Raw genomic sequence first — 14,157 nt, 5'->3', positions numbered from 1 at the left:
TAATTATTTTAGACCTCAAAATGTCATATTAAAAACACTTTTTTTTTTAAACCAGGCTCCTATCTCCTTTCATCCTAAGTAGATTATATTTAGACTATTTCAGTAACCTTACTTTAAGCATTATGTGGTATTTAAAAGGCACTGAGCAACACAGAAATGAGTTTTCAATTCTTCCATTCTTCTTTCAATCTCTATCATGTAAAGATTACAAAACACACAAAAGTAAAATACAGAAATCACATCAAAGTCTCCCACAGCTGTTCATTGCTCGAAATTCTCTTTGTTCCCTAACAGACTTCACCTCGTGCTGCTGCATCTTCATTTGTGCTGCACCCTACCCATGTACCTGAGGCTACATGAACCAAAGTATTGATTTGGTAAGAGTTAATTCAGAGATAAGACAGGCAAATATGCCATTTACTCTACAATCCTACTGTGCCCATGTTTCACTTATAGTCAAACATCATATATAGGCAAATAATTCTTAAAAAAATCTCAAGCAACTGTCTGGGCATGGATAGGAAAACATTTCTGTTTTTTAACAGGATGTGGTACTCCTTTTTTTCCCTTTTCCCAGGCAGGAAATTAGAAAGCTCTTTAAAAAGGTTCCTATTCTTAAAGCTTTAAATGAAGACACTTAATTTGCCGGGCTAAGAGATGGCACTTCAGGTACTCATGAAAGAAGCAAGAAAACAAGCGTAGGCGTATGCCAAGGTAGTTGCTAAGGGAATGGTTCAAGAGGAGTGAAGGAGGTGGGAGTGTAGGAAGAGACAAGAACAGATGTAGGCTGAAATCTTAAGAGTTTGCATTAAGAAATGGAAACTTAATATACAACGAGTAAAAAGTCATGGGGGATATCATGCAAGAAGTGTTACAGATGGAGGCTCGAGTGGTGGCAATATGGATGGATTTACAAATCAGTCAAGTGACCAGAAGAGGGGAAGAAGTGTTTTGCCTGTGGCAGCACTGAGACAAAAAGACACTAGAGAGATCAGAACTAATAATAATACAAGTAACAGCAATTACTCAGGTAGTAATATGTACCAAAATATGCAGTAAAAACTGAAAAACTACAAAGCAGATACTGAAAACTGCTTCAGAAAAACATGTTAAGAGCAATTTCTCCTTGCAATTGAAACGTAGGAAAAGAATATACCTGATGGGACTCTCGAATAAAACACTGCAAGGAACAATTTAATTAATCTGGCGCGCGTGTAAGCGAATTGCAAAGCAAGCCACTACTTTTTGCTGGGTTTAGGTTAGGGACAGAAGCCAGGCACGGCCCTGGAGGGTGTAGCCCGGAGCGCAGAAGGAGCTGTGTGCAGCAGCCGTGCGCTTTTACTGCCGCCGTGAGGAGGGACGCGGGCACTGCCTCCGACTGCAAATTCTGGCAGACCCCTTGCGGCCTGAACTTTAATATTCCCTCAGGAGGCTGCCAGTGAATTGATTTCACAAAAGAGCTAAATAAATAGTATCGGTTTTAACAGTAACTGACTTGCAAAGTGTTCTCTAGTTTATCGGGGAGTAAGAAAATAATATCTACCTTTGCTGTTAGCACTGTATTATGTTTTATTCTCATTCAATGGAAAATAAAAAACCTCTAGGACAGATTTTTATATACCAGTAAAACACATCTGGTGTGGGGAAGGGAGCAGCCACCAACCAAAACAGAGTGTATAGTATAACAAAAATGAGAAACCTTTTTCTGAACAACAAATGGCATCAATTCTTTGCTATTCTTCAGGCAGTATTTCTCTACAGCAAACAGTCTGGGAAGGTCAGAATCTAGTCATACTTATCAGGAAAAAACATTAGTCAACTTACTGGGAAAGGCACAATATGTTACAAAAATTCCTATCTAGGTTGCTCCCCTACATCAAAGAACCCTCCTAGGAGGGACCCCTTGGGACCACCTAGCCCAACCTTTTGCTCAAGCAGAGCCACAGAGCAGGTCACCACATGCACAGAGTAATTGTAAAGAATAAAATGTGCACATAAAACTATTTCTTGCAACATTTTAAGTAACTTGAAGTATGTGATTCATCAAATAGGGCACTACTTGGTTGGTTGAAGGTTTTTTAATGTGTCAGTAAAAAAAAAAAAGAAACAGGGGCTAGGTGATACTTTTACCATCTGCTGTCCTGAAGGTATAATTGCTTCAGATTCTAGCACATTTCAAGATGGGCCATGCAGGCCTGTGGACAGCTTTTCTACACTGGTATCACTTGCTGAAAAAGAAATGGGCTACAGGTGTGTCTGCAGGGGAGGGCACACAGAAGGCAATACTTCATATGGTCTGAAGTACAATTTATAGAAAATCAGACTCACTTGCCACCCCAGATGCAATTCCATAGAGCAGTCCTCCTCCATCTGTTTGCTGCTGAAAGACGTGGGTCCCTGGAGGAGGGCTTCTCTCTTGTCTAATGAAATTATACAGCAAAGTTTTCACAAGTCTGCTCGTGTATGGGAGACTGGAAAGAAAAAGAAATACAAAAAACTTTAGTTGACTCACAACTCACAAAAATTAGCTAGTGTTTGGCATTAAAGATGGTCAGTAACTCTCTCAGTGATGACCAGACTGGAAAGGGAAAGAACACCAAGGTCTTGCCCATGCAAAGCTGTCCGGACTCCAGCAGCGGTCTGAAGGAGCATCTTCCACAGTAGGAAAAGTGCCTTTTGGTTTTTGTTTTTTAAACACTACTTTTAAATAAACCATTTAATTTGTAGAATCATTGTACTCACCTCAATACACCAATGGTAAAACATATTTATGCAATGGAAAGAAACGCTGTATTTTTCCAGTTTTTACTCCATTCTCTAGTAACATAGAACAGGAAACAACAGCACCTCTTCACACACACAGTTTTTTTATCTGTGTGTGCAGCTCAGAACCAATCTTAAACACCTTTTCATACCTCAAGGATTCCGTAACTCTAGGAATTTGCAAAGACCAATGAAACAACCAACCTCACATCAGTGAATCTGAAAAATGGCAGTAGAATTTGTTGGGTTTAACCAAAAGGTTAGAGTATTTCCAAAATGGAGTAACATTTCCACAAAAGCAAACAGCTGGCTCCCATTCACATCTGATTTAGAGCTGAAAAGAAGGAGCTCTATTAGGATGGACTCTCTGACCATCTGCAGAATCCCAGAGGATGGGGGGCTAATGTGCATGTCCCAAACACCAATAGCTGCATGGTGTGCAGCCAGCCAAAGGAATAACAAACAACGACTGTTGGCAAAAACACACAAGAGAAAGACCAGGATGGAGAAGGGGCCATATGGAGGCAGGGCTGCATTTTCTGGGACAAACCTCCTGGTTGTGGCTCCTGCAGAAAAGCACAACCTGGCTCAGCACAGGTGCAGGGACAGGGCTGAGAAGGATCAGGCACTGCAGTGGGGAATGAGCCCATCCAAGACTCCAGAGGCTCCAGCCCATTTCCAGAAAGGTCTGAAAGAACCACTGTGAATGAGAACTGACCTGCACAAAATTGGGAAACTTCTCCCCAGGGAGTGGAAGACTTAAATGTGCCCCACAAAGCCCAGGGCCCCAGGACATCCCATCAGCTGGATCAACACTGGAGCCAGGACTAGTGATTTCTCTCTTTTTTCCTTCCTTTCTCTCTCCCCTTCTTTGATCCAATTCTCTCTCTCTGCGTCCCTCTCTTTCTTCCTTTACAGCCCCCTCCACCTTTAGCCAAACCCTACTGTGCTTACACTGGGATATGGGACAAATACTGTTTTCCATGCCAAGTGTGTAATTTACTAATAAAACTTGGTAGATTCCTCTGACTTTTGTAATTTCTTTTGATCATTAACATCTACAAATCCTGGGTGCTTCCTTCTCCTTAGGGGTGGGATGTCACACAAGTACCCCTCCAACTGTTCACATTGATCTCGATTCCCAGCCACCAAATTCCCATGTCTCTCCCTAGAGGTCAGGCTCCTCCTACTCCCAAATCAGACCTCTTAGACCACATACTAACTCTTCCCCAAAACGTTCCCCATTTTCCCCCAAACCCTTGATTCCTTCAGTCCAGAGACTGAAGTACCAGGACACCCCACACATCCTGATGCTCTGGCTCTATCCTGCTGCTGTTTCAGGCTGAAGTCTGCCCTGTGCTCCAAGCTGGGCCTCCCTCTTTTCCCTGCATGCCAGAGTAGTATCTGTCTCTTGCACCTAGTAGAAACTTCAGGAAACCAGAGAATAAATACATTTATGAGAAATCTGCCCACACGGAACTTGAAACTGAAAGAGGATGAATGGGAACCTGACTAAAATGCATGTAAGCCACCGTGAAAGCACTTGAACACAACCACAAACTTGCCAGAACAAGTGGTATTACTCACACAACCAAGTCTACCCCCAGCTAAGTGTTTCCTTCAGCTCAGCACAGCACATGTCTTCATCTTTCCAAGGACTGGTGCTTATCTGGATGGCAAGAAAGCTCTAGTATTTCTGAGGGACCTGAGTTCTCTAGGCTGCAGTGCTACAAGACTCAATGCTGAATCAAAAAACCATCCTGAAAAGTAAATACTGTTTTAAGCTAATGAAACTACCCTCAAAATATAAAAATTACTTCCAAATTAGTTTTACTGAAGTCTGGGCTGTGAGATTTACACCCAAATCCTCCAAGAGCCTTTACAGATGTTTGCTTTTGTGATCTCTTTTCTTTTGAGCAGAACAAATTTTCTATCACGATAACATTTTCCTGCCTTCTGTTTTCAGGCACAAATAACCTAAAGAAGCAATCAGCAGCACCCCAGAGCAGGACATACCATCGACCATGCATCAGGTATCTGTGAATGAAGCTTTCTCGCAGAATCTCTTTGTGGAATAACTGGCAGGAGAGGAACACAATGAGAGTTGTCACGGCTTCCAAAGAAATGCTGTATGTAATATCTCTGCAGAATAAAGGGAAAATTACAGAGATTAATCTACTGGGTTGTTTACAAGGTGATTTCCAAGATTTTGGTAGCTTCACCTGAAGTTATACACTGTGTAGCACAGAGAGTTTCAACTGGGAAATTGCAAACAACAAATTCAAGAAACTCACCCATTTCATACCAAAAATGGGTGTTTTTCTTATAAATAAGCACTTTTTCATGTGCCAAAGGACAAAACAATGTAAAAAGCAGTATTGCTCATAGCACTCAAGTTGGAATTGACCGACTATACTTCTTCCTCAAAATAATAAGTATCTCTCAGAAGTGTGTCCTTTGTACTATTAAACAAAACTGTCACAAAACTATCATGCTAAGTGAGGGAATGAATGTCCAGCTAGCCCAACACAGCTCCGTCTGTCAAGAAAACTGGATCCCTATGAGAAGAATGTAATATACAAATGCCAGCTCAAGTGTACAAAATGCTCAGGGTATCAGGATACCGCACACACTGGACAGTTTTAAATGGTATTTTTGAGGTAACAGGGAAGTAGAAAGTTTCAAGGTATTACAAGGTATTCAAGATAATCACAAAGAATGAATGCAATGCTTAAATACAGACACCAGACAGTTCAGCAAAGTTCATTTAGCTCAGGCTGACTAGGAAAGGCTGTGCAGCAGAACAGACTACAGGCACACTATTAAAAGTATCTTGTGCTTTCTGTTCCCACCTCTGCCTACAATGACTTTGTTACAAATTTGTTTTTAAAAGAGAGAGAAAAATGGCATTTGCCTCCTTAATCAGTAACAAATTGCAGACTGCAGGAAACCTTTTAAAACACAATGAACTATCTTGGACATGAACCACTATCATTCTTACTTTCAACCAAAGACCATTTTTACCTCCTCCAAAATGAGGTACTTCATTTGGTGCAACAGCATCATCCTGCAGTCCATCAGAAATATTGTTATCAAGTATTGTAATTGTTACCACAAGTCCTTTTAACGTTTCTCCCACTGTCACAATTTTATTTCCACAGTATGCTTCACAATCCAGTATCGCTATGGTTTCCCTGCAACAGTTATTAAGGGTTTCTGACCTGAGACCTACTGAAAATTCAAAATCTGTTTATTATTGTCAAACACAAATATTTAATAGTACCTCTATTTAAGATTTTTAAAAAATCAAAACACTAAAGAACAAATCAGCATCAATGTTGTTTAATCAGTGGTGCTAAATTTTTCTTTGTTACAATGTCACCTTCCAAAAATTTTATTCTCAACAGTTGGAAGAGGTATAAGCATAAAACTAAGTGCTCTTTCAAACAATGATGACTTGAAAACTACAGTGTAATTTTCCAAAGCAAAACAAATTTACCCCAGAAAAGAGTAGATTTTCACTAGTCTCAGGATCAGAGCTGCTGTGGTCCTCACTAAAATACACAGGATTTTATTTAGAGGAAATCAGTCTAATATTTAACAAAATCAAATAGCTTAATATTCTCAAGTGTGTTGCCAGATATGCTGTAAACAGCATGCATTACTGTGAAGTGTGAGAACAAGAATTTCACGCATTACAATGCACAGACAGCTTAAGTTAAGCTTTTCTGCAGTAGCTCCAGGCCAGAGCTTCTCCAGAGTGCAGTTATTTACTCAAAGCCAACAGCAAACTGGAATCACAATTTCCTGGACCACAATCCACAGAACTGCACCACCTCTCATACAAAAATGTTTTTAAAAATGAAGGTTGTGCATATTCACTGTTTTTTATTTTCTCTCACTTCATTTGAGTATTTGAACCCCAAACATTTGAAGTTACGGGCTGGGAAAGGACATACTGCCTAAGTAACATTTTCCTGAAAATCATGATGTCCTTTTGAATTACTTTTACTCTCTGCAAGTTACCTGACTTTTTGCCCACTCCTGAGGAAGTTCGCCAGTGTAAATGCTGATAATTAGATCAGGCCAGAGGTTACACTCTGATCTGGTTCCACTGCAAATTCATCTGAGCCAGAAGCAAGGCTGCACTAGGAAAAGTGCCTGCTCCCTCTCCAAACCAGCGGAGCTGTGCAATCCGCCACCCACACGCATCCCAAGCAAAGCAAAGAGGACTTATACACATACATATCAATTATTAAAGGTTCAGCTACCAGAAAAAAAAAATTAAGAAATATTTTTCTATCAAAATAAAAGCAACAGTTTGGGAAAATACTTTTTTGATATTATAAGAAAACATTCAGGAACTTATGACAAAGGCTGAGCATACAAGAACAATGTCTCCTACCCCAAGGTGATGAATGAAAAGGGTAATAACTTCATGACACACTACAGCATGCACTGGGTCTCTATTCAGAGAGGAAACAAATTTTGGGGTCTAGTTTACTTTTTCTCAATTTCAATCATTCATTAATTTATTTTTATTACAACCCACACAAGTGGAATAGCAAATTTGAGGAAACATTACAAAATAATTTTCAGTTTTGATAAGAATCAGCATAAAAAAATAAACTAAGAGGTTACTGTACTGTATTAAGGAAAAAAAAATCTGCTTTCAATATCCTTATATAACTCAGATAGAAAAAAAACCCCAGAAAGGTAAATTCAAGCAGTCCCACTTAATGAGTTATTCTCATTTTCTCTAAGTTCAAAACCCAGAAATGACACATTTAAGTGTAGAAACACTCCACTCAAACCTGTAGAATCTGTTCAAATTAAATCTGTTCTGACATAAACACAAGCAGGGTCCTGATAGCTGCAGTAACGTCTCAGGTCCAGTGGCCCTTAATTTATCAGCACACGGATAAAGCTTCAGAGCAAAATTATTTTCTCCACCAAGGGTCAAATGTATGGTTTTCTGAACCTCAGACATTTCTAAAGGATCACAAGAACTACCAGGAACCTCTTTCAACTTCAAAGAACACATTGTTTATTTATATTGAGCGACTATATAATAGGGGGTCTCGGTTTTGATTTTTTTTTTTTTTTATTCAAAGCTATCGGTCATATAGAATGACTTTACATGGAATTTATGCTGATCTTCAACTTCCCCTGAAAACTGTTTGCTTGCAGATAAGGAGGAAACTAGAAATAATGAACTCATGTATCAATTACATGTCAAAATTATTTAGCTACTTCTCTCAGAAAGCCAGAATAACTGCATGTTGTTTTGAGCTTCTGTGACTTTTTTTTTTTTCCTTCTCAAGTGTCTTGCAAAACAAATAAAAAATCTACAGATAGAGCTCACATTCTGTGTAAATGGACTTCATAAAGCAATGTACCCAAACATGCAGAGGTCTTTTCGTTCTCTTCTTTTGGATTTTCTCTTTTGGGTATTCATTAATTATTCTAAATTTTTTCATCTTATTCTCTCTCCTTTCCAAAGGGAGACACATTCCCATATCAGGTAGACAAGTTGGCAGATACTACAGGTCTGTCTCAAAAGACATCTTGAGAAACACACATCTTTCACACGAAAGAATCTGAGACAGACTGAAGTCCAGAACTCATGGGAATCGTTTCTCTCCTGCTTTTGGGTTCTCCTCTTAAACCAGGCAGCTGTCCTCCTGGTACCATACCTCATATGCAGTGACATCCTTGGACCAGATGGAGCAGGCCCGGGTTCTCCCATGTGACACCCGAGCTAAAACTGATTTCTGGCAACAAACCTCCTACATAAACATGTACTCTCTGAAGAAAAGACACATCATATTATATCTATCTGAGATTATGTTAAATTATGGATTTTTCATAGAATGAGGAGTTCCAAAATCCAAGATTCCCTGATACTAGCAGAACAAATGTGTGTGTGTATTTAACACATGTTCGGTGTCTACATTTCAGTGAAAAACTGATACATCAATTCATTCCTCCCAAAAACAAATGATGCCAGATCATTTTAATACAAACTTTTAAATTAAACAATGAAGGAGTTGTATGATTTATAGTAATAATTGGATAACAACTTATTAAATCAAAAGACAAAAATTAGAATAACAGAATTATTTGGGTTGGGAGGCACCTTGAAGCTCATCCAGTCCTGTTCCACTATTCCATGGTGTCCCAAGCCCCGTCCAACCTGGCCTTGGACACTTCCAGGGATGGAGAGTTCACAACCTCCAGGAAATAAATTCCACTGAGTCAGACCATGTTCTGTTTTAATTTGCTTTGTCAGGTAGAGATCCTGGGCTCCTCTGGGATCTCTACAGCTGCTATAAAGCAGCATTTAGACATACAGTAGGAATGCTTTAGAAGAAATTGGTGCAGTACCTAATTCTTCCAGGATATGGGCTGGAGAGACTATTACTCCTCTTCTGGTCTTCCACCAAGAAGATACATTTTAGTTGATTTATTTTATTTAACTTTGGTGGCAAACTTGTAAATTAGAATCATCAAATCCTAGACTGGTTTGTATCAGAAAGGACCTCAAAGCTCATCCAGTTCCACCCCCTGACACAGACAGGAACACCTTCCGCTAGACCAGGTCGCTCCAAGCCCCGTCCAACCTTAGCCCAAATACTGTTCCCAAATGATGCAATCACCCCACACAGAACAAGAACTATGGTCCTGTTAAAACCACAGCTCCCCAGTATCCTGGCATCTGCTTTATCCATTCAAAACCATGTGGATGACCTCCTATCAGCATCACCTACCAAGAACTTCAACAATCTACCTATGTGTCACCATCCTGCTGCTGCTGGCTTCTCTCCAAGGCCAAGCACCGCTCACAAGCGCTTTCTGTGCTCCCAATCATTCAGCTTTGTTCCCTGCCTGTGAGAGAGATGTCTGTGACAGAGGAACCAAGGTGAAGCATAGAGGCACCATAGAGGAAAATCTCAGCTACAAACTCCAATTAACACTCTGAAGGCACATGCTGTTGTAAACACTTTAATTACTCAGTGAAATGCAGCTATTTCTGTATCAGCACACAGAGGCTGAGAGCTCATAAATGATTTCACACCTACAGAGCAAACAGCCTGAACAGTCAGAAACCAAACTCCAAATTTCAGCTCCCACCCCTAGACCGAGCCCCCTCCCTGTTCAAATATTTTCCTGAACTTTCACCCAGCCAGAGCTGTCTACTCCGAGTATTAAAAGGTTAAAAGGTAACCCATTTTCTAATTTAGGAGAGTTGCCAAAAGGGCTGATTCATACAAAAAGTCTCAAATCATACAGGAACCAGGTTTCATTTCCCTGCTTCCTGAGGGCCCACCAGAAAGGTGAAAGAGGAGTCACCATAGAGAATAGGATCAGTTTTGAAAACTGAAAAGCAAGTACAATATCTGGCTATCAGTCTCAGGATACAAGTACAACAACTCAAAAAGAACATAATCTTTCCTCTTGGAAACATTCCTAATTTTACACTCACTGATGGCACATATGCACTGCGGCAGCTGATAATGCTCTACACTCATTACAGCTGACTCCAAACATTTGGGAGATGTCCCAAGGGGGCACTCAGCAAACACTGACTGGAAGTAGAAAGCATCTCTGATATTTCATACTGCATCTCCCCCATGCTGGGTATTATGAACTGGAGAATAGGATGAGAAAACAAAATATCCCAGAATGGTTTGGGTTGGAAGGGACCTTAAAAATCACCTCATTCCACCCCCTGCCATAGACAGGGACACCTTCCCCTAAACCTCCAAACCCTGTCCAGCCTGGCCTGGGACACTTCCAGGGATCCAGGGGCAGCCACAGCTGCTCTGGCCACCCTGGGCCAGGGCCTGCCCACCCTCCCAGCCAGCAATTCCCAGTTCCCAATATCCCACCTGTGCCTGCCCTCTGGCAGTGGAAGCCATTGCCTGCGTGCTGTCCCTGCATGCCTTGTCCCCAGTCCCTGTGCAGCTCTCCTGGAGCCCCTTGAGGCCCTGGCAGGGGCTCTGAGCTCTCCCTGGAGCCTTCTCTTGTGCAGCTGAACAGCCCCAGCTCTGCCAGGCTGGCTCCAGAGCAGAGGGGCTCCAGCCCCTGGAGCATCAAGAATATGGAAATATTCTAAAGGTAGTACCTAAGGGATTAACATGAGAGCTGAACTTGAAAGCCTTTTCTCACAGACTGTTCCTAAACCATCTGAGACTATGTGACTCTGTATATTGTCACCTCACTGATATTTATTTCTTCCTTCTACAGATTAAAAATACTACAAGAAATTCTGGACTTCTAAATGTTGCACAGAGAAGTTGTATTATTCTCAATTTACTTTTCATATCCCCAAGTCTTGTTACCAATATCCACTAAAACTAATTAAAAGATATTACTTTTCAAACAACAGAACACAAGAGAGCAGCCCAAATTCCTATAAAAATGGACAGCTGCAGAGACTCCCAGGTGTAGCTTCCATCCCCTAGGAAAGAAGAGATGACCCAGGTGATCAAACAACTACATCAGACCATCAGAGAGTTCTACACAGAGGCAGACCACAGGAATCACATCCTGCATTTCAGTGATGCAGCCTAAGTGAAAGGCAGACCAGCTCCACAGCCTCTCCCTGTCTTTGCTGTTGAGACCCAAATACCTGCAACCACAGGTTTTTCAACACCCATTATCTTTTGTGAAAACAGGGCTGAAAACCATATATGAAAGCAGATTATTAGGAATATGATACACAGTATGATGTAGGAAAAAACTGTACAGACCTCTGATATTGTGCTTTACAGTGAGGAAGTTTATTACAAATTAAAGCACACCTAGTGAACAGATAGGTCATAGAAAAATTCTGATCTAACTCTAAAATAAAAACTAAACGAGAACAGAGTGAGAATATGTGATACAGATAAAGGTTCTCCTACCACCCCAAGGTGCAGCAGCAAATAAAACTCCCTTTATATGAATCAGCTCCCTCCTAAACAGAGCACAATGGTCTTAAACGTCAAGGCTCTTCAAAGCGAAGCAACACAAGTCTCTCTCAGTTTGGATGTTTTTGCTACCTTCAACCTCAGTTTCAACAGATACAAGTTTGCCTTTGATGATTAGACAAAGTTGCCAAAAATGGAAAAGTCACATGTTTTCTAAATAATGGAGCTACTGCAATCCTGATAAAAATTCCTTGAATAGACTCTTTTTATAAAGAACTATTCTGACCTGTTCTTTTGAAAGGAACAAAAATAATTAAAATATGGCACTCCTGAGCTGGAACAAAAAACATTTCTTAATCACTTTGCTGCTCACAACTGACAAAAAAGAAAGCCTAAACATTTCTCATCATCCATACACGGCACCTTTCCTACACTGCAGTTATTTTGTAGAGCTTTATAATCAATTGTATTTCCTTTCCTCCTCCTACATTTGACTTTTAAGCACGCATAAAATACAGCGAGCATCTCTCAATGAGTCAAAAGTTTGTCAAGATTGTCAACGTTTCCAAACAATTAAGACTGCACCCCAAAACAACCATAACTAGAGAAAATAAGGGAATGTAATAGAAATATCAGCTAAGTTGTACTGGCACCACAGGGTGCTACTTAGGAGTGATGTAACTAGATCACAGTATTTCATTTTTCCTCCACATGCATTTATAGTTTTTAATGAAGTGAAAATGCACTGATAACAACCAGATGTTCAGTTATGGATACCAGCTCTTAACAAGCTGCTGAAAGAAGCCTTTATAATTTAAAGCTTTGGGAACTCCATCCTGCAACAAAATGTTAGCAATAGTTTCTACATAGAAGTCATACAATTAAATACTAACATTGTATCTTTTTGCCAACTACACAGTTCAAATCATTAATGTACACTCTTGAGTGCTAACATTAGCAAAACCAAAGAAAAAGCAGAGTATCCATAGCACACCCAAAGGAACCATAAATCAAATATCAACATACAGTAACACAAGTGTTATAAGGGACTGCATAAGTCTAATTGTTGAAAACTGTATTTCCTATAAAATTAAACCTGAAACCTTTATACCTGGCATTTTCTACAATGCAGCACAGCCTGTTTTCCAGAAAGGTAATTCAAGATATTTTAATAACTCTCAGACACAGCACCACAACGTTGCAGAGTTGCAGAGTCCCTACTGCAACCTATTTCTGCCTTAAAGCACATTTGCCTTTTCCAATACAAACATACAAACCAACTTTGAGAAAGATTTTCTTAAATTTTCTTACAACTCAGACACAGAAATGCTCTGACTCCCAGAAAGGCTCTGCAGCCTTTCCTAACCAAAAAAAAAAAAAAAAGTTTCATAATAAGGGACAGAAATTTGACATTTATCTTCCTCCACATCCCACACCTCCCTTATTAATTTTGAGAAAGGCAGTCCACCTGCAACTTCTAAGTATGCTGTAAGTTGTTTTGTATGCAGAAATGAGATCATTCTGCCAAGGCTGGTAACTAGAAAAAGCTCAGAGGTGAGTGACATGTGCCCATACTCAGGAAAAGACTGTAGCCTTCAGGAATTCAGTGTCCTTGCCAAGCCCAAACTTCTTACATTTAGAATCCCAGAATGGTTTGGCTTGGAACAGACCTTAAAGTTCATCTTGGGGTTCCTCCCCCTGCCATGGGCAGAGACACATTCCACTATCCCAGGCTGCTCCAAGCCCCATTCAACCTGGCCTTGAACCCTGCCAGGGGATCCAGGGGCATCCACAGCTGCTCTGGGCACCCTGGGCCAGGGCCTGCCCACCCTCCCAGCCAGCAATTCCCAGTTCCCAATCTCCCACCTGTGCCTGCCCTCTGGCACTGGAAGCCATTGCCTGTGTGCTGTCCCTGCAGGCCTTGTCCCCAGTCCCTGTGCAGCTCTCCTGGAGCCCCTTGAGGCCCTGGCAGGGGCTCTGAGCTCTCCCTGGAGCCTTCTCTTGTGCAGCTGAACAGCCCCAGCTCTGCCAGGCTGGCTCCAGAGCAGAGGGGCTCCAGCCCTGGCAGCAGCTCCGGGGCCTCCTCTGGGCTGGCTCCAGCAGCTCCACGGCCTTGTGCTGTTGGAGCCAGGGCTGGGGCAGCTCTGCAGGTGGGCTCTCAGCTGAGCACAGGGGCACAGGGGCAGAATCCCCCCTGCCCTGCTGCCCACGCTGGGGGCTCAGCCCTTGGCACAGGAGGTTTCTGGCTCCTACTGCACGTGGCTGGGGCATGTCCAGCCTCTCACAACCTCTGGGATATAACCAGGATACACCAAAATCCTTCTCCTCAGGGCTGCTCTCCAACCAGCCTGGAAGAACTATGTACCTGCCTGCAAAATACCACACACAGGTATCCCAAGCACCTGACGTGACATTCAGAACACGTTCAAAAGGAAGAAGTGCGAAACAGCTGCCTAGATACCTCTGTTCCTGCATTCTG

At 41.5% G+C, this 14,157-nt stretch overlaps 1 protein-coding gene across 7 annotated transcripts in view; it reads right to left on the bottom strand.

Annotated features, from left to right (window-relative positions):
* Positions 1-14,157, bottom strand: part of DYM (dymeclin) — a 212,008-nt gene that overhangs the window by 165,713 nt on the left and 32,138 nt on the right. For all 7 annotated transcript variants that reach the window (XM_053931483.1, XM_053931487.1, XM_053931488.1 and 4 more), the window contains 2 exons: positions 4,780-4,905; positions 2,329-2,471 (listed from right to left, as the gene is read on the bottom strand). In XM_053931483.1, the coding sequence (XP_053787458.1) occupies positions 2,329-2,471; positions 4,780-4,905 (269 nt within the window). The remainder of the gene's footprint in view (positions 1-2,328; positions 2,472-4,779; positions 4,906-14,157) is intronic.

The sequence above is a fragment of the Vidua chalybeata genome, chromosome Z (genome assembly GCF_026979565.1).
Source record: "Vidua chalybeata isolate OUT-0048 chromosome Z, bVidCha1 merged haplotype, whole genome shotgun sequence".
NCBI classification, from domain to species: Eukaryota; Metazoa; Chordata; class Aves; order Passeriformes; family Viduidae; genus Vidua; species Vidua chalybeata.
Note: the sequence above shows the minus strand (reverse complement) of the source record. Positions and strands in the feature narration are given on the sequence as shown.